At 39.1% G+C, this 19,322-nt stretch overlaps 1 protein-coding gene across 1 annotated transcript in view; it reads right to left on the bottom strand.

The window, feature by feature from the left end:
• LOC116037897 (solute carrier organic anion transporter family member 5A1) overlaps positions 1 to 19,322 on the bottom strand; it is a 44,359-nt gene that overhangs the window by 8,808 nt on the left and 16,229 nt on the right. The window contains exons 3-9 of the mRNA XM_031281996.2: positions 15,267 to 15,399; positions 14,930 to 15,147; positions 11,698 to 11,862; positions 7,950 to 8,148; positions 5,244 to 5,403; positions 4,445 to 4,686; positions 4,204 to 4,268 (exon numbers count right to left, since the gene is read on the bottom strand). Coding sequence (XP_031137856.1) covers positions 4,204 to 4,268; positions 4,445 to 4,686; positions 5,244 to 5,403; positions 7,950 to 8,148; positions 11,698 to 11,862; positions 14,930 to 15,147; positions 15,267 to 15,399 — 1,182 coding nt within the window. The remainder of the gene's footprint in view (positions 1 to 4,203; positions 4,269 to 4,444; positions 4,687 to 5,243; positions 5,404 to 7,949; positions 8,149 to 11,697; positions 11,863 to 14,929; positions 15,148 to 15,266; positions 15,400 to 19,322) is intronic.

Below are 19,322 nucleotides of genomic sequence, written 5' to 3'. Positions count from 1 at the left end.
TAAAAAAAAACATAGTATAGGATGTAGAAAAAAGTACAAAAAAGTCAAAGTATAGCATGTTGAAAAAAAGTCATAGTATGGTATGTTGAAAAAAGTCGAAAAAAAGTCATAGTATAGTGTGTCGAAAAAAAGTCATAGTATAGTATGTCGGAAAAAAGTAATAGTACTGTAGCTCAGTCAGTAGGGATATGTCGTAGTATAGCATGTCGAAAAAAGAAATTGTATAGTATGTCGAATAAACTACAAAAATGTCATAGTATAGTATGTTGAAAAAAGTCAAAAAAAAGTCATAGTACTGTAGCTCAGTCAGTAGGGACTTGGCTTGGGAACCAGAGGGTCGCTGGTTCAAGTTCCCGTATGGATCAAGTTGATCTTGTGTGCATCTGTTATGTAATTTGTAAAAAATAAATAATCAGAAAATAAAATATTCCAGATGAAAATTGTTGCTGTGTTGCATTCCTTCTTTTTTAGTATAGTATGTCAAAAAAAGTGTCAAAAAAGTGATAGTATAGTATGTTGAAAAAAGTGGAAAAAAAGTCATAGTATAGTATGCCGAAAAGTGTCAAAAAAGTGATAGTATAGTATGTTGAAATAATAAAAAAAAAAACATAGTATAGGATGTAGAAAAAAGTACAAAAAAGTCAAAGTATAGCATGTCGAAAAAAAGTCATAGTATAGTATGTTGAAAAAAGTAAAAAAAAAAAGTCATAGTATAGTATGTCGAAAAAAAGTCATAGTATAGTATGTCGAAAAAAGTAATAGTACTGTAGCTCAGTCAGTAGGGATATGTCATAGTATAGCATGTTGAAAAAAGAAATTGTATAGTATGTCGAAAAAAAATACAAAAATGTCATAATATAGTATGTGGAAAAAAGTTGAAAAAAGTCATAGTATAGTATGTGGAAAAAAGTCATAGTATAGTATGTGGAAAAAAGTCATAGTATAGTATGTCGAAAAAAAGTCATAGTATAGTATGTTGAAAAAAGTGGAAAAAAAGTCATAGTATAGTATGTCGAAAAATGTCAAAAAAGTGATAGTATAGTATGAAAAAAAAAAAACATAGTATAGGATGTAGAAAAAAGTATAAAAAAGTCAAAGTATAGCATGTCGAAAAAAAGTCATAGTATAGTATGTTGAAAAAAGTGGAAAAAAAGTCATAGTATAGTATGTCCAAAAAAACTCATAGTATAGTATGTTGAAAAAAAGAAATAGTACTGTAGCTCAGTCAGTAGGGATATGTCATAGTATAGCATGTCGAAAAAAGAAATTGTATAGTATGTCGAAAAAACTACAAAAATGTCATAGTATAGTATGTCGAAAAAAGTCGAAAAAAAAGTCATAGTACTGTAGCTCAGTCAGTAGGGACTTGGCTTGGGAACAAGAGGGTCGCTGGTTCAAGTTCCCGTACGGATCAAGTGGATCTTGTGTGCATCTGTTATGTAATTTGTAAAAAATAAATAATCAGAAAATAAAATATTCCAGATGAAAATTGTTGCTATGTTGCAATCCTTCTTTGTTAGCATAGTATGTCAAAAAAAGTAAAAAAAAAAAAAAAGTCATAGTATAGCATGTTGAAAAAAGAAATTGTATAGTATGTCGAAAAAAAATACAAAAATGTCATAGTATAGTATGTGGAAAAATGTCATAGTATAGTATGTGGAAAAATGTAAAAAAAGTGATAGTATAGTATGTTGAAATTAAAAAAAAAACATAGTATAGGATGTAGAAAAAAGTACAAAAAAGTCAAAGTATAACATGTCGAAAAAAAGTCATAGTATAGTATGTTGAAAAAAGTCGAAAAAAAGTCATAGTATAGTATGTCGAAAAAAGTCGAAAAAGTTATTGTACTGTAGCTCAGTCAGTAGGGACTTTGCTTGGGAACCATAGGATTGCTGGGTCAAGTCCACAGATGGACCAAGTTGAATAAATGTCATAGTATGTTGAAAATGTCAGTATAGTCAGTCTGTATAATATGTCGAAAAAAAGTCACAGTATAGTATATCTTGTGTGCATCTGTTATGCAATTTGTAAAAAATAAATAATCAGAAAATAAAATATTCCAGATGAAAATTCTTGCATTCCTTCTTTGTTAGCATAGTATGTCGAAAAAAGTAAAAAAAAAAAAAAAAAAAAAAGTCATAGTATAGCATGTTGAAAAAAGAAATTGTATAGTATGTCGAAAAAAAATACAAAAATGTCATAGTCATGTATGTCAAATGTCATGTCATGTATGTGGAAAAAAGTTGAAAAAAGTCATAGTATAGTATGTGGAAAAAAGTCATAGTATAGTATGTCAAAAAAAAGTCATAGTATGTTGAAAAAAGTGGAAAAAGTTATTGTATTGTAGCTCAGTCAGTAGGGACTTTGCTTGGGAACCATAGGATTGCTGGGTCAAGTCTGCGGACGGACCAAGTTGAATAAATGTCATAGTATGTTGAAAATTTCAGTATAGTCAGTCTGTATAATATGTCAAAAAAAAGTCATAGTATATCTTGTTTGCTGTTATGTAATTTGTAAAAAAAAAAAATCTGAAAATAAAGTATTCCAAATGAAAATTGTTGCTGTGTTGCATTCCTTCTTTGTTAGTATAGTATGTCAAAAAAAGTCGAAAAAAAGTCATATTATATATATATATATATATTATATTATATAGTATGTCTAAAAATGTGAAAAAGTCATAGTATGTTGAAATAAAAAAAAAAAACATAGTATAGGATGTACAAAAAAGTACAAAAAAGTCAAAGTATAGCATGTTGAAAAAAAGTCATAGTATAGTAGGTTGAAAAAAGTCGAAAAAAAGTGATAGTATAGTATGTTGAAAAATGTCAAAAAAGTGATAGTATAGTATGTTGAAATAAAAAAAAAAGTCATAGTATAGTATGTCGAAAAAAAGTCATAGTATAGTATATCGAAAAAAAGTAATAGTACTGTAGCTCAGTCAGTAGGGATATGTCATAGTATAGCATGTCGAAAAAAGAAATTGTATAATATGTCGAAAAAAACTACAAAAATGTCATAGTATAGTATGTTGAAAAAAGTTGAAAAAAAAGTCATAGTAATGTAGCTCAGTCAGTAGGGACTTGGCTTGGGAACAAGAGGGTCGCTGGTTCAAGTCCCCGTATGGATCAAGTTGAATAAATGTCATAGTATGTTCAAAAAGTCAGTATAGTAGGTTGAAAAAAAGTCATAGTATAGTGTATCTTGTGTGCTGTGTTGCATTCCTTCATTGTTAGAATAGTATCTCAAAAAAGTCATAGTTATAGTATGTCGAAAAAAGTCATATGATAGAATGTTCAAAAAGTCATAGTATATTGAAAAAAGTTTTAGTATAGACTGTCGAAAAAAGTCATAGTATAGTAGTTCAAAAAACAAAAAAGTCATAGAATAGTACATACAGTCATGTGAACAAATTAGGACACCCATGCTAAAGTTGACTAAAAAGAGGAATAAAAATATCATCTTTAGGAAATTGATCTTAATGCCTTAATTAAAAAAATGAGGAAAAATCCAATCTTTAAGGACACCAATTTTCTTTGTGAATGAATAATGTATCGTAAATAAATAAATGTTCTTCCTTAAAATACAGGGGGCATAAGTAAGTACACCCCTATGTTAAATTCCCATAGAGGCAGGCAGATTTTTATTTTTAAAGGCCAGTTATTTCATGGATCCAGGATACTATGCATCCTGATAAAGTTCCCTTGGCCTTTGCAATTAAAATAGCCCCACATCATCACATCCCCTTCACCATACCTAGAGATTGGCATGGTTTTATTTCAGTTAGCCTAATAGCTGGTTTGATTTGCATTGAGAGATGATTTTATGGAAATACCCCATATACATACATATAGTATACATAAATGGGTTACAAATACATTACTTTCACTAAATGCCAGTTCACCTCAGGTGCCAGATCACCTCCTGGGCAATGCTGAGGTGCCCTTGAACAAAGAACCGAACTGCTCGTAAAAAAAAATAACAGAGTGAACAAATTTTCTTTCCCATTTGGGGATCAATAATGTAGGTTTTCTTCTTCCTATTCTAAATGACACCCTGTGTGCTTTCTGAAAATCTTTAGCTTAACATCTACTCTTTATGACCAAAGTAGATACAAAATACAAGGGATTATAGTGTTTTAACCCAACAGGGTCACAAAACATAGTGTGTGGTTCTAATATATTTATCATTCATCATAGTGCTTACCAAGAGTTCGGAGCAAGACAAACTGCATCCCAAGAGCAAAAGGCCTCTCCTGTTCATCAACAGACCTGACAAAGGAGAAATAGAAAGTAAACGATACAGATTTACTGCACTGCATCCAAATAAAAGCATGTAAGAAAAACGTTCATCACGTTTTTTACTCAGTTCAAATAGACAGAATATAAGACAACCTTTAAGCAGAGTGGACACACACCAACATTGATTGTCATAAGCGGTCCCTTACCTGAGTGTGACAATGATGGCGGAGGGCTGGGCACAGGCGGTGATGAGAGTGACGATGAAGAGGAATATGAGGAATGGGATGAGAGTGTTGCAGGTGCGGTCGCACTTCCCCGATACAGCGTAGCCGTTCTCGTTTAGGTAGGTTTTAACGATGACCAGCTGGAGCTGGTTGCCCTGGCCACCAGAGGACGGAGTGATGACCTGTCTGCTCTGCACACAGCCGCAGTCTGTGTAGTTCCTAATCTGTAGTCACAAACAACAAGAGTAAATCTCTTTTTAAGCTAACTTAACATTTGAAACTAATTCTAGGTCTGTGCAATTAATCGAATTTCGATGGCCATTTCTGCGCCTAACGATCACAAAAACAATGTAAACGAGAAAAACTATTATTTTACACCTTACATTTTGCAAGTAAACTCTTATTTTCCCTTGTGTTCTGAAGGGGAATTCAAAATATTCAACAGAAAAAGTATTAAGGGAAATTTTACAGTTTAAAGTGTTTTTACTGTTGATTTGTTTAACTGTTTTCAAATTTCCTTTCCTCATGCTGTCATAACTTCCTATCTAATATTGTTGTGGAGTTTGACACTTTCTGTACTTTCAGAGCTATGGGAGAACGTACAGAACAGGTCTTTGTTTGTTCATTATGATTAGTGTTTCCGTTCTCTAAAATCGTTTTCATCACTCTTTTTTTACTCTCCTACTTGATGTAGAAATGGCCACATAGAAAAGGTGTAGAGTGAGTGTGTGTATGTGTGTGTGTGTGTGTTTTATATGTATAAGTGTTTTAGTGTACTCACCCCGGTGCTGTCATTGCCCACAGTGCTGCATCCAGCCAGACAGGGGTTGAAATAGGTAATGCCATCCGAGCCGCAGACCGGAGCGTACTCATGGATCCTGCAGCCACAGTTCACGTTGCAACTGCCGGTCAGGTTCCTGTGGGTCATCGTCAGGGTTGGACTGCACAGAGGGACACACAAAAACATCTGTTAAGAACAACAAGGACCCATCATATCCATTTACTGGACCATTTCAGTTCAGAGGCTACATGCTTTTTTAAGACTTGTTTTTCCTAGCCTTTCAAAACCTATTGGATAACGTTAAATGCATCAACAATGTTGCTTTTCTTTTTTAATTCACACTTTAAAAAGGTACAGTAATGCTGTGACAGCAAGGACGAGAGGCAGGGTACTTGGCCATTCAACTATCGGTAGAAGCATTTCTTCATTTATTACACATTAATGCATTTAGACTAGTCTCACTGCAATGTCTTTTACAAGTGTGGCCCTGCCTGGATAGCAGCACACCATTTAGCTCCAGAAAAATGTATGGTGCCATATGTTGCATTTTAGACCACATTTCCCATAAAACCTAATGCTTCTTGCTGCAATGAGGATAATACTTGTTGTCCCCACTCCCCTTCCCTGTATGGCATCACTCCATAAACTTTTGTTTAAGCAGGAAAAAAAAGAGCCAAACAGCCATTAAAAAAAATCATAAATGTAGTATATTATTTGCAAAGTAACAATCATTTCTGTTCAGTGCAGTAATGCAACAGTAAAACGGAGTGTTTTTTATGAAAGAGGCTGCCAACCTTCTCGACAATGTCTACTGTAGTCTCTGCGTCTCATTACTAATTTGCTGCACATAATCCTTTTAATAATCTTTAATCTAGCCCTCCACCAGCCTGTGTGATGATAGAAGGACAGAAACAAGGGGGTGAGGAAGTGATAACTTCCAGTGACTCGAGAGACAGTGTGGGAACCGTCGCTGTATGCTGGCTCTGTTTAAACCGGGAGCAGTGAAGCGAGTCCTGGGTTTTCTCTGGGAAGCTTCGCTCTGAGCCCTGCGGAACAGCCACGGACGGGCCCTAACGCACGCACGCACGTTTTTTACATTGGTTGTTACAGGGGAAGCACATTTGGTCCCATCCTGACACAACAGTGTCACATTCCAGACACTGTGTGTGAAGGAGACAGTGTGCGTGTTTGCATGCATGTTAAAAAAGACACCAGCCCTGCTGCAGTCGCAGGCTCTCTGCACTGATTGCCTATGTCCTTTTGTTCAGACTAAACCCCGGCCTTCACCGAACCCTCCAGATGTTGTGTAATTGTGTGCTGGCTGCACTGCATAAAAACTTAAACAGAGAGCCAAGAGAAGGAGTGGCTACATGTGGTTTAGCGCTGCAGACATTGAACAGGGAGAATGAAGGCAAACAAACTTTGAGTTGTGAAGGTTTATCAAGATGCAGAGGACACAGAAATTTGCAGTATTCAGATCATGGCCCACCTTTATTTTAAAAATGTACTTGACTACATGCAGCTTATAATTCAACATACAGGCCCGAGTCATAATCATGTAACACTTTTGCAGATATTCCAGAACTTGATATCTTGGCTTTGAAAAGTTTGAGGACCTTTGGAGTTTGTCATGTCCTTTTTTGTCAAATAGTCTCCAGCAGGGAGAGCTCCATCCACACTAGTGTGTATGAGTGCAGACAAGTGACACAAAGGGTGGGCCTGGGCTAAACATTCCTCATGTGGGTGCTAGTGACCAGTGCTGTTCATAATGAGGATCCCCTACCGGCTCACACGTCTTATTGACCCCTCTATAAACACTGGCTTAAACAAAGACTGCAGTTATTAATGGGTCAGCTATGGGGCTTTAAAGGGCACACTGACTATTTGACAAATAATCACCATGATTAACTTAGTTATGTGAAAAGTAAATTTCAAAGAGGTTTAGCAACTGCTAAAACTGCTAAAACTGAACACACAGGGAAAACTTTCCCTGTGTGTAGGCTGTGACTTACAGCCTACACAACAGACTTTAGAATTTAAAAATTGAAAATGTTAAGTTTTGGTACATCGATGACAGTTAGCAGTGTACAGTTTAATGAGATGGGATAGAGAAGATATGCAATATGTTTGTATGTCAAGGTGCTCCTAACTTCTGCCCGGGGCTGAGACATGGGATGTTTTGTTAACTGTGAAGCCTCGCTGCTGATGTGGTGTCGAGCAGCAGCTTCAGAAATAGAGGTGGCAGAGTGATTCAACAGAGCCACGAGAGCAGATGCCAGTGTTGCTAATTAATCATTCACACCAACACAATGCTATAACACATGAGGATGATGTGATGGGAGCGGTGACGGCATCCCGGGCCCACACCATCCTCCAGTATGTGTGTATTTCAGATATAACTTCTTATGCATTTTCTTTTAAATAAGCAGTTTATGGGGCGCCCTGGTAGCTCATCAGGTTGAGCGTGCGCCCCATGTACTTAGGCTCAGTTCTTACCACAGCAGCCCGGGGTTCGAGCCTTTTGCTGCATGTCATCCCCCCTCTTTCTACCCCATTTCCTGTCTTCATCTGTCCTATTAATTAAAGGCCAAAAAGCCCCAAAAAATAAAATAAAAAATAAGCAGTTTAAAAACAAATGTATAACTGGCTCCTAAGTACCACATACATAAAATGATTCACTTACAAAGCAAGTACATTTGCCCTTACCCAGTGGTGTAAGGTATGTTGATGCCCCCTAAATTGATGCTCTCACAGCCCACTATGAAGAGTGTGGAGAAGCAGAGCAGAGACACCCCACTGCAGATCATGGCCAGCTTGGCTGACTCTCTGGCGCCGAGCTTCAGCTTCTTGATGATGTAGCCCCCCAGCACGATGCCCACCCCAGCACTGGGTACGATGATCACGCCTGTGAGAGAGATGAGGGAAAAGAAGGCCGGGTGAAATAGAGGAAAAAACTTCAGAAGTGTTGCAAACGGCACAGAAATAGAGCAGCTAATTTGTGTCAAGAATAATTTTTTTTAACACTGAATTATTTACTGTAAAGCATGACTGACTAATCGCAATTATAATCAGATCTACAGTATTTTAATCAGGTGCACTTACATGATTAATGTGAGCATGTCATGCTTTTATATTAAAGGATTGTATGCTGTCTTGTTGGACACGGTTGCTTGAAAAGGAAAGATCAATCTCAATGTGACTTCCCAAGAATAAATAACTTCAAAGAAAAATGAAAGAATAGGCTTTGCTGTATCAATCTGACAAGGCTACACTGTGGGCTACCAGTGAGTGATTTTAGACTGTGGCAGTACAGGACCACATGCTCTCAGTCCACTAAAGCTGGTCTAATTGACAGCATGAAGAAAGGCAAAGCTGGCTGCGGGCAGGATGGACCCGAGTGGAAAGTGTCACATCGTGCAGGAGTTAAGGCCCGGGGAGGCTGCACATGGCCGCCCTCGAGTCCAGCCACAGGCACTCGCGGCCTGGTAACGAGCAAGATGGGGTCAGTCAGCGGGGGTGGAGGGTCGTCACAGATAGAGGATCAGCAGAGAAGTGATCTAAGTACACAGCAATGTCATCTGGCTTCTCCCTCTCTGTATGCATGTGTTTGTGTGTAACAGAAATAGAAAATGTGTCTCTTTCAGCATGCTCAGTGAGAGCTAGGCAACAGGCAGCTGTGGCATAACATTATCCTGTAAGTGCATTTTTTTGTGCTAAAACCTTGTGCTTTCTGCAGGATTAAACATGTACACAGCCAAACAAGATATCATATTACAGTGACTTACAGTGCACGCATACAGTACCTACTATGCTGTAGTAATAAATGCTACATTTTATCTGGATTAATGTGTGCATGTCGGTGCTAATCTATTATAGAGATCCTAAATAAAAGAAGCCATGACTCTCGTGACAGACCTTTGCGATGCTTACAATTGTCAACTGCTGCTCGTACAGCAGAGATAGAGGAAAAAAATGGACACACGGAAAAAATAATAGAAAATAATAAGAATGGAAAGTGCATATTTGAAAGGAGGGTGAGTGAGATTAACAGAGGCACTAAAGTGAAAAAAGTCAGAGAAACAGTCAGAGAGCAGCATAGGGGAAACTGCAGCTGATGGGGGCATGTGTGATATGTTACAGTGCTATTTCTGTAGCAACATCTAATGAGCATGTGGCAGTGGCTGCTCTTTAACCGGGCATGATACAGACTTATCAAGGTGGTAATTTGCGAGATTTTCTAATTATTCTTCTGTTTATTTCTAGCAAAGCCCTGTTGGTGCTGCCGGAAACATAAAATGCATAATTTCCTGTGCAGCTAAGAACTTTTCCCCAAAAAAACGACCACATGGCAGTCTGCTAATACAGCAAAAACAGTATAAAAGCGTTAATGAACTGAACCAAACAATATTCAATCAGTTGGCAATTAGGGCTGTTGAGCAGCTAGTTGACAATAAAGTTGTGGGCCTTAAAATCAAAACAATGAGCTGAAAAACACTATAAAGCTCTGTTGAGCTGAGGGGAACTGCAGAGTTGGGCGATAATTCTCTGTGTGCCACAATAATTACTTAATAAAAACACTCATTGTGAATATAAAATCATCAGTTATAGCAGCTTTAAGATCCAATCAACTAATCAAATTTTATCAAATTTATCTGAATGTCAATCTTTACATTTTTGTTCCTAAATATCAACTTCTGTTGCTTAAAATTGTAGAAAGCTAATCCTAACTTGATTAGGTTTGATAAGATGTTCAGTGAAAACAAATACTTTTCACACACAAAAACACTCTGGTATTGTGGTCATTTTTAAAAAACAGTCCCTCACAATCATCAGAGAAATGTCACAGTTGGTCAGTCCATCTGTCTGCCTGAGTAAGCACTGTGCTCCCATCAACAGGAGTGCCCTCATCTCCTCGCCAACCATCATCACATCCCAGCAGCTTGGCATCGTTTCAGTAGCCATGGCAACCGCACCACCCGTTTGCTCTTACCCCTTGTATCCTGGCAACAGGCAGATGAGATGAGGCAATGGTATTGTGTGTGTGTGTGTGTGTGTGTGTGTGTGTGTGTGTGTGTGTGTGTGTGTGTGTGTGTGTGTTTGTTTGTATGTGCGTCTAGGGATGGCCACATGTTAGGCACCAGAATACTTGGACAGACAAATACACAGGCATCATTTAGTTTTCAATCACTGGTTTCTGTAATAATCCTACCAGATTGGTTTTGTATTAGTACCACTGTCTTAGACATGACTGAAGGATTTGTACATGCTACATATGTGGTGCACAAATTACAGGCAGAGCACAGGGTAGTGTGTGTGTGTGTGTGTGTGTGTGTGTGTGTGTGTGTGTGTGTGTGTGTGTGTGTGTGTCCACGTTATGATGAATGTGTCTCGTGCAGTCAATAGAGGTTTGTGTGTTACAGTCAGGGGATGTAATGGATGCTCATCACTGAATGAAAGTCAGCGATGACTCATAGTGCTGCCCTCTGGCTGTGAATCACTGTGTGCTAGACATGGAGAGGTGAGAACAAATGTGAGCATAAGCTGGTACAGACTACAAACTGGTGCATAAAGTATGTGGTGATGCATCATTTACCGTCCTGTCCAGGATCAGAATAAAGAAAAAGAAAGCAACACACAATGTCAAACAAACCATTTTCACTGCAGTGAAAAACACATATTTCCTCAAGACATAATAGTGTGTTTTCAAAATTATTAGAGTATAATTATGTAACTATTTAACATGCAGGCTTAAATCTAAAGACTTATAATAATAATACAAGGAAACAAATATGTTTCCTTGTAACCGTTAGATACAAGACAATAAAGAAATTATTGTTAAAGTGCTGCAGACAAGGGTAATACATTCTAATAAACTCTTTGCAAAAGACGTTTTGCCTGATTGAGCTAATAGTTTGGGTTATAACAGATCTCTTCAGGGACATTTCAATTAATGAAAATGACTGCTTTATTACTGCATTATAGGCAAATAAACACACATTTCTTTTTCCCATCTGGAAAGTCATTGCAGAGCATCCAGAGGAGAGAGTGATTCTTACCATATTTGTGCTTATTTTAAGTGATGAAACAACATTTTAATAGTCGCTTGGCAGAAAATAAATCACTAAGATTTCTGATGATGGCTAAATCATTAAAGAAATTTCTCAACTAAAAATGTCAAACTGCTGACTGCTGATTCCACCTTCTCAAATGTGAGGATTTGCTGCTCAGTTTTACATTACTGTAGAATATATTTTTCTGATACTTTAAACTTTTTAAATTTAAAAAAAATACCAGAAATAATAGATGGATTAATCACAACTGAAATTAGTTTGTTACATCACAAGTTTTTTTGATTTTTCTTTCTTCTACAGGCAGCTATATGATAACATGTTCTACTGCATAATTTTCAATAAAGTTATAGAAAAGAAAGAGTGAATTAACAAAAGAGACTTACCGGTGTATATGCTGGCATTGGAGGCGGGAATACCAAACTGTGACTCAATAAACTTGGGGATGAAGGTGATGAAGGCGGTGACGATGGCGCACTCTGCCGTGTAGGACAGGCTGACAAACAGGAAGGTCATGTTGCTGAGGATCCTGAGGGCTGCCTTGGGGAGTTCTGAGGATGGAATACAAGACAAGACGGAGCACTTCATTACTGTGCTGTAATTAACACACAATCGGTCTCTTAATTTGGCTCTCACTCACGCCCACACAAACTGAACTCGACAGGATCATCAGAAGAAGAATCATTACTGGAAAGCTGTAATTAATAAAAGGCATCTGTAACCCAAATACTGTAAACCTTGTGTCATAATAACCTTGGGTAATAAGAGTAAATGTTAACTCCATCTTTAAATGTCTCCCAAACACACACATAAATAAACACTCAAGCATTCAACCATGTCTCATTACATCTGGATAAGTATTCTTGTTTCACACAAAACTGCAGGAACAAACCACACACACACACACACACACACACACACACACACACACACACACACACACTTATTGTAGCCTGAAACCCTATGAAACTTGAAAAAAGCTAAATAGCTACCAGCAAGTTTTGCTGTACAATGCAAGTATGTGGATTATGTGCATCTATGCCGAGAGCCCAAAACAAACAAAGGTTATCCTTGGTTCATCATAACAAGGGCAAACATGTCCTTTGTGTCTGCCCGAGCACAGTGTCCATATGATTTGGTTGACATGATGCAGAATGCCCTCTTATCCCGACACTCAAAAGTAATGTAGTCAAACTGTAAGTAAATTACTGTTACCAGGCAGACTGATTTATATTTCTCTATTGATCTACTGATCCCCAAAGATAAACCTCTGATGTCACTTTCTCTCTATCAGAGGAAATGCAGCACTGAATCATTTTCAAAACAGGAGCTAATGGGGATGCAGTTTCTTACTCACAGGCACATCAGCGAGGCAGATGCTTGCTGTCATGGTAACTCAAACGTGGATCTCTCAACTCCCAGTTGAACAACTATTTCCAAAATCATAACACCACCATGCTGTCCATACACCAACTCAATAAGGTGTCTGCTGACAGCCTTAAAAGGGGCTGTACTAAAAATACTGAAAATAAAACAAAAGAAACAGATCTCCACAATCCACAGGGACCTCAGATTTAAGATGCTGCTTCCCCATTTAAAAAAAAAAAAAAACCTGTCACCTGCTTAGGATGTTCTGAGGAAGACCAAGAAAATGCTGCTGCAGGGACTACATCTCCAAACTGACCTTGAGTGTGAGCAGTTAAAGCGAGTGTCTGGTTTGTTCTCTTGCCATATGATCATAACCCCAATAACAAAAAAATTATCAGTTTGAAATCTTAAATCCAATTATTTATACTTCCTAAGAATATTTTAAATAAAGGCCACAGATAAAAAAGTAAAAAAGATTCACATTTTCAGTTTACAGTGTGAACAGAAAGACTGAAAATCAGAGAGAGAAAAGAAAAAGATTTTCTCTCTGCTTTTTTTTTCTGCAGTTGAAATCCCAAAATGCCAGGAGAACGCAAACCACACACACACACACACACACACACACACACACACACACACACACACACACACACACACACACACACACACACACACACACACACACACACACACACACCTTGATTTGGGGATAGCCGTCTCAGCACTAATTCAACTAATCTTGTTGTAGGTGGGGAAATGTTAGCATCTGTCAGTGTTATCTCAGATCAAAAGATACTAAAAAGTGTTTATTTAGTGATGCTAATTATTTAATTCCTGTGGAGCTGGACTGTAATCTTGTCTGGAGGGGGGACAGATGGCGAGGTCCTGTTGACGTCTACAGCAGCTGCTCTCTCAATCAGACAGACCACTGGCTCGCAATAGTTGCCACACTCGCTATTTTATTGTGAGAATTTATTTAACGACTCGGTCAAACTGTATTAGCCATATGCTTTCGCTTAACATTTCTCTGTGTTTAAATAATGTATGTGGTTCTAGCTTCTCCAGTATGAGGATTTGCTGTTTATCGGACAAAGTAAGACATTTAAGGATGCCACCTTGGCTTGGACATACTTGGGTATTTTTATTTACTATTTCCTGACAAGCAATCAGTCGATTAATCGATTAAATCCGCATGTCACTTTTATACCATCTATCAGGAACTTAAAGTTTAAACACTGAGTTGAGGATGGAACTAAAGAGTTAGTCTTGGGTCACATTCTTTTTATTTACAAGTAACTTTGAAACTACTTTTGTCCTGCTTCAGAGTAAAATATTACTTTACATTACTGTATCTGTATCTTCAGCTATTGAAATATGACTGTGATATACAGTATGTGGCTGCAGTTACTTATCTATACTAGCTACAAATCCAAGAAATGTTAAGACTTGCATCCAAACAAAAGTGTGTCCTTCATGTGCATTACTGAAAACATTCAGTGTTAGCATTTTTAAGGGTTTGCTGATGATCTGAAAGGCAAAAAAATGCTTGGTGAAAATAATCACTTCAGGGCGGCATATCTTTCACAGAAAGTGCTGAATTTGTGCTACAGGCAATATAATACAATTCAAACATTGAAGTACTGAGTCTTCAAAATTGGCCATAGTTTGCACACAGCCCAAAACATCCTGCTGGGACAAGCAACAGCAGGTCTGAAGAATCTCTCTCTCTCTCTCTCTCTCTCTCTCTCTCTCTCTCTCTCTCTCTCTCTCTCTCTCTCTCTCTCTCTCTCTCTCTCTCTCTCTCTCTCTCTCTCTCTCTCTCTCTCTCTCTCTCTCTCTCTCTCTCTCTCTCTCTCTCTCTCTCTAAAAAGGGAGAGACTGAAAATCACATACAGAAACAGAGAGATAAAATCAAACAAAGGGGAACCTGGGAAACACTGGAGCAGGATACAGCTTAACCAGGGGGCTCTCCCAGGGAAAAACCAGGAGATTCAAGGTACTGTATATCAGGCTCAGAGAAGAAAAAATGCTCTCACACCATCTCCAGTTTTCCTAATTTTATGTTTTTATTCTAGCTGAAGAATGCATGATTGTTTTTTTGGAGACGTTTACTGTCAAAACTGTACTGTCCTTAATTTAAAATCACGGTTTCTAAGCTAAACACCAAGTCTCCAACTGCCACTGGTACTTGTAACACCTCCAGAGGTGGGAAAGGAAGCATGACATTATCAGATATTATCTTTTCCTCACCTTTGATGTCCTTTCCAAAGCCCATGGAAGAGGTGACGTTCTGATCTTTGCTACTGGACTTTTCCTTCATCACATCGTCGTCGCTGGACTGGTTGCCGGGTGAGCCAATCTTTTTCCTCTTCCTCTTTTTGTGGCGTGGGGGCAGCTTTTTGGGAAAAGCAAACATGGGAAAGATGACCAGAAGCATGGCTACGGCACACAAGAGAAAGCCACTCCACCTGAGAGGAAGAAACAACAGATGGGACAAGACAAAAAGACAATTGAGAACAGATTGATCCTCGTACAGGGAAAGCACATAAGGGCTCGGGCAGTCATATAGAAGCACATGCATATTTACCAGTTGCCAACAAAGCGGGGGTCACTCTGGTCGATGTTGACTACAGTTTTGGGGTCAACATAGAAGCCAATGAGGACGCCTCCCAGAAGGTAGCCAGCTGCAGGTCCCAGGGCTCCCATCACATACATGATGGCTGGAAGAGACACAGATATAAGCAATCAGAAGCTTCATTATTAAAAATAATTTAAACTGCTTTCCTTACTGGATAATATACTTTTGATGAGCATGGTGCCTAACTTAAATCCTATTATTAAAACACTTTGTTTCAGAGAAGTTTTTTCCACTTTACTCAATGCTCTTAATAACCCACTGTTAACTGTGACTGCTTAAATCAGACCTGTGGGAGCTGTTCATTACCCCTGATGCATCCACCATATGCAGAACACCTGCACTGAGATCAATGGGAACTCTCCACCAGCCCTAAGGTAATTTCTTACAGCTTTTGAAGCGTCTGTAACTACAGACCTGAAAGCTCCAGAGGTCTCACATTGACCTGAGGGCAAGCCTGCAGCTATCCCACACCAGTAAACCTCAGAGCAAGTTAGGGTAAAACATTAACCCTCGGGGGCTCTCAGACCCTCACTGAGGTGAGCCAATCACACTCCGTCACTTTGCCGCAGGAAGGGAAAAACGTATTAAAGTTAAATAACCTTAGTGGGACAAGTGGAAAAACCTCCTGTGGACATCCAGCAGAGATGAGAGTCAAAGCCCTTTACTAGCTGTAATGAAGGGGCAAACTTTCTATAATTAAACCTGGAACATTGCTGCTAGCCGTCAAGGTGTGAGAGTGTGTGTTTATGTGACTGAGAGGAAGGATTAGCTCTTTATGATGGTTGTAAGTGTGTGCATATGCATTAAAATGTTTCTGTGAATTTTCACCAACAAATTTTCATTTCAACTGGCAAGATGGCTACAATTTACATGCTTCTGTTGCTCCCCTCACTCTCACAAACACACCTAGCAAAATGCTCCTGTTCTTCTATTTGTGTCTCTCAAATGTCACTCTCTCGGATGCCTGCACTAAACCCCATCAGCAGTCTGTGCGTGTGTGTGCACATCATGTGTTAGTGTGTTTGTGACAGAGTCTGTGTTTAGCAGCAGGTGTGCTGTGTATCTAGACCAACACTCAAAAGTCTCTCTCCCCCTGAGACCAGAGGAACACACACACACACACACACACACACACACACACACAGAATGGAAGCTCAAAAGCCATTTCATCTCTGTCTGTTTCACCAAATGTTTCAGCTGTCCTGCCAACATTTGCATATGGCATCACTACTTCCCAAGGGGCTTGCATCTTTAACTGGCCGCATATATTCATCCCAACACTTGCTTTTGGACATTCTTTTCTCCTGGATGTGACCAATAGAGCACACTCCTATAGTGTGGTTCCAACAATTTCCCAAAGCCCAAATCCTTATCTACACTTAATTAAATCATGGGACAATTGGGAAAAGGAGAAATAGTGGGAACACTGCTTTAAGAACAAAAGGCCCTTCAACAAATCCTCTTATCAGCCTAAAGCAGACACACTTACACACATCAACACAACATGCAAGACAACAATGGTCAATTTCCTTGGCTCCAAAGACTGGTGATCAGTCTTTTACATTTTAGTTTCTGCACACATAAAGTATGCCTATGCAAGGGTATACATTTCAAAATATAAACAAGGTCTGTGGCAGTTTCATTCCTATAAATCTAGCAGACATGTATCACTTCTCTACCTGCCTGAAGCAGGTGTCCAGCCCCCCTTTTCACTTCGCCTGCCTCTTTCTCTCTTTCCCTCGCACATCATATTTCATCTTTTTAACTCTTTTCACTGCGCCATTTCTCATATCCTGCTGGCTGAGAGAGTAAATTCACCTCTGCAGTCAAACCGTTACACAATGTAACTGGAGAAATTACTCACCAGTGACAATAAACAATGAATTATAGTTGGCAAGAACAACAAGAGGTCTTATCTTATTATTTCCATCTTGAAATTAAAAACGTCTCACAAAACCTGAGCTAGTGAATCACGCTTTTTTTGGTACACAGAGAAATAATTTCCCTCTATAAAGCACAGAACATAGTCCTTAATAGAATGGCTGGCTATAAAGCCGAAAGATGAGGGTAAGTGTGAACGGTTGATGCACATCATTTTATAGATTGCAGTGTTTCAGATCCAAATCTCCTGCCTCTTGTTTGAGCTTCAGTCTGACTCTTCAAAATTATGTTACATAGTTTTGAGCTGGTTAATGATGGAAATATGAATGGACACGACCATAGCGTGTGTGAATCAGTTGTGTGAGTCAGCTCTTCCTTTAAACCTAACAGGATTGGAAGCCTGAATATAATTAAATATGGATATTTGTCACATAAACTCAATCAATGAATCATTCTCATCACCCCACAGACTGCTGACCCTTTCTGTGCCCCAAATATAACACACTGGCTTGAGCCAGATACAGCGGGTGAACCCAGCCTTTGACACGTCAGGCAAAGGTTGCGCACCAAGTATGGTCCTTTGGTTGCCCTCCAACCTCCATCATCCCCTGTCTCAGGCACCCAGGTGGGGCGGCCATATTTTATCCCCCTTGGGGGAATTGTTTGAGCGCCAGTCTTGCCACGCCATCCATTACATTAACAGTGTTCTGCCTGATTGGAGGATGAAGGGGGTCAGAAACTGTGCTTGACTGATCGCTCTACCCTGCCCGCTTGGCACCGAACCAGGATATTTAGGGATGAAGGGTTTGGAGGGCTGCAGCCGGGCTGAAGGGCGGCCAGGGCAGTGCCATCGGATTGAAAAATATGCTGGCACAGCAGCAACGCTCCCACACACTAACACACACACTAACACAGACACACACACACACACACACCAATGTAGAACTCGTGACGTGCCACAGGCTCACTTTACTCAATTTCGCAATAGACCTTTACCAGCTGCATGTGAAGGACAATACATTATAAGCTTCATATGAATTTCTACACGTGCAGAGATAATGGGTTAGGAGCTATCCATTGCAGTTATTGGCTTTTCACTCTTACAGTGTGTTATACAAAGTCAGCATCTAATCCATCTATGTGATCAGCCAGCTTGACTTTCAATATGTTGTGGGAATTTTGTGCTGAATTTGTTATATGCATTAGACATGCATGAGAAAATACAAATTGAGAATGAAGTTACAGAGCGTGCAAACTAACATGTTACAAGCAGAATCCAATATCAGCAAGATATTAATGATTATTGCACAGGCCTGGGGAAAAAAACAAATACACACACAAGCATCAAAAGAACTCATCAAGAAGCACTAAAGCATTGATTACAACTCAGTGACCTTAACGTCAACCAAGGTCACCCCCTCCCTGCATATTAAATACACACATGAACACTTAAAACATGCATCCACATGGGCACGTGACAAGGGACGTGCAAGAGCATCACAGGTAAGAGTGGAGGAGGGAGAAGGTTAGAGAGTTTTATAGTGCATCATTGACCACAATTTAGTGTTTCAGCTCCAGTATTTGTGATGGATGGACACAGCGGTGTCAGGAAGAGGAGATTTACTTGACAATAATCTGGAAAGAGAATGGCAATATAGTGGGATATAGAAATAAATACAAACTGATAAACTGAAAGATAAGTGGTAGAGAGAGAAAGTGAAGACAAAGAAACCCAGATGAGGCAGGAAGAAACAGCATAACATCTGAGGGAGGGGGGCAAGAGTGATGGAATACAAAGAAACAGAGAGAGAGAGAGAGAGAGAGAGAGAGAGAGAGAGAGAGAGAGAGAGAGAGAGAGAGAGAGAGAGAAAAGCAGAGGAGCTGGGCTGCAGTCTGTGGTGACTGATCCTTCTGTGTAACAGAGTGATAAAGCTTGCTCAGCAACATCCCTCTAATATCTACCCTTCAGGGACCAGTGCTGCTCTGTTGTCTCCACTCCTCCACACTCTGTAAGAGCTCTGGTCCTCCTGACTCTGTATTCATGAGCTGCAGTGACTCATTCAGAGCTTGTAGGAATGAATGAGGGTGAAACAGAAAGAGAAGAATGGCAGCAGAGAGGCATGA

The sequence above is a fragment of the Sander lucioperca genome, chromosome 1, assembly GCF_008315115.2.
Source record: "Sander lucioperca isolate FBNREF2018 chromosome 1, SLUC_FBN_1.2, whole genome shotgun sequence".
Taxonomy (NCBI): domain Eukaryota; kingdom Metazoa; phylum Chordata; class Actinopteri; order Perciformes; family Percidae; genus Sander; species Sander lucioperca.
Note: the sequence above shows the minus strand (reverse complement) of the source record. Positions and strands in the feature narration are given on the sequence as shown.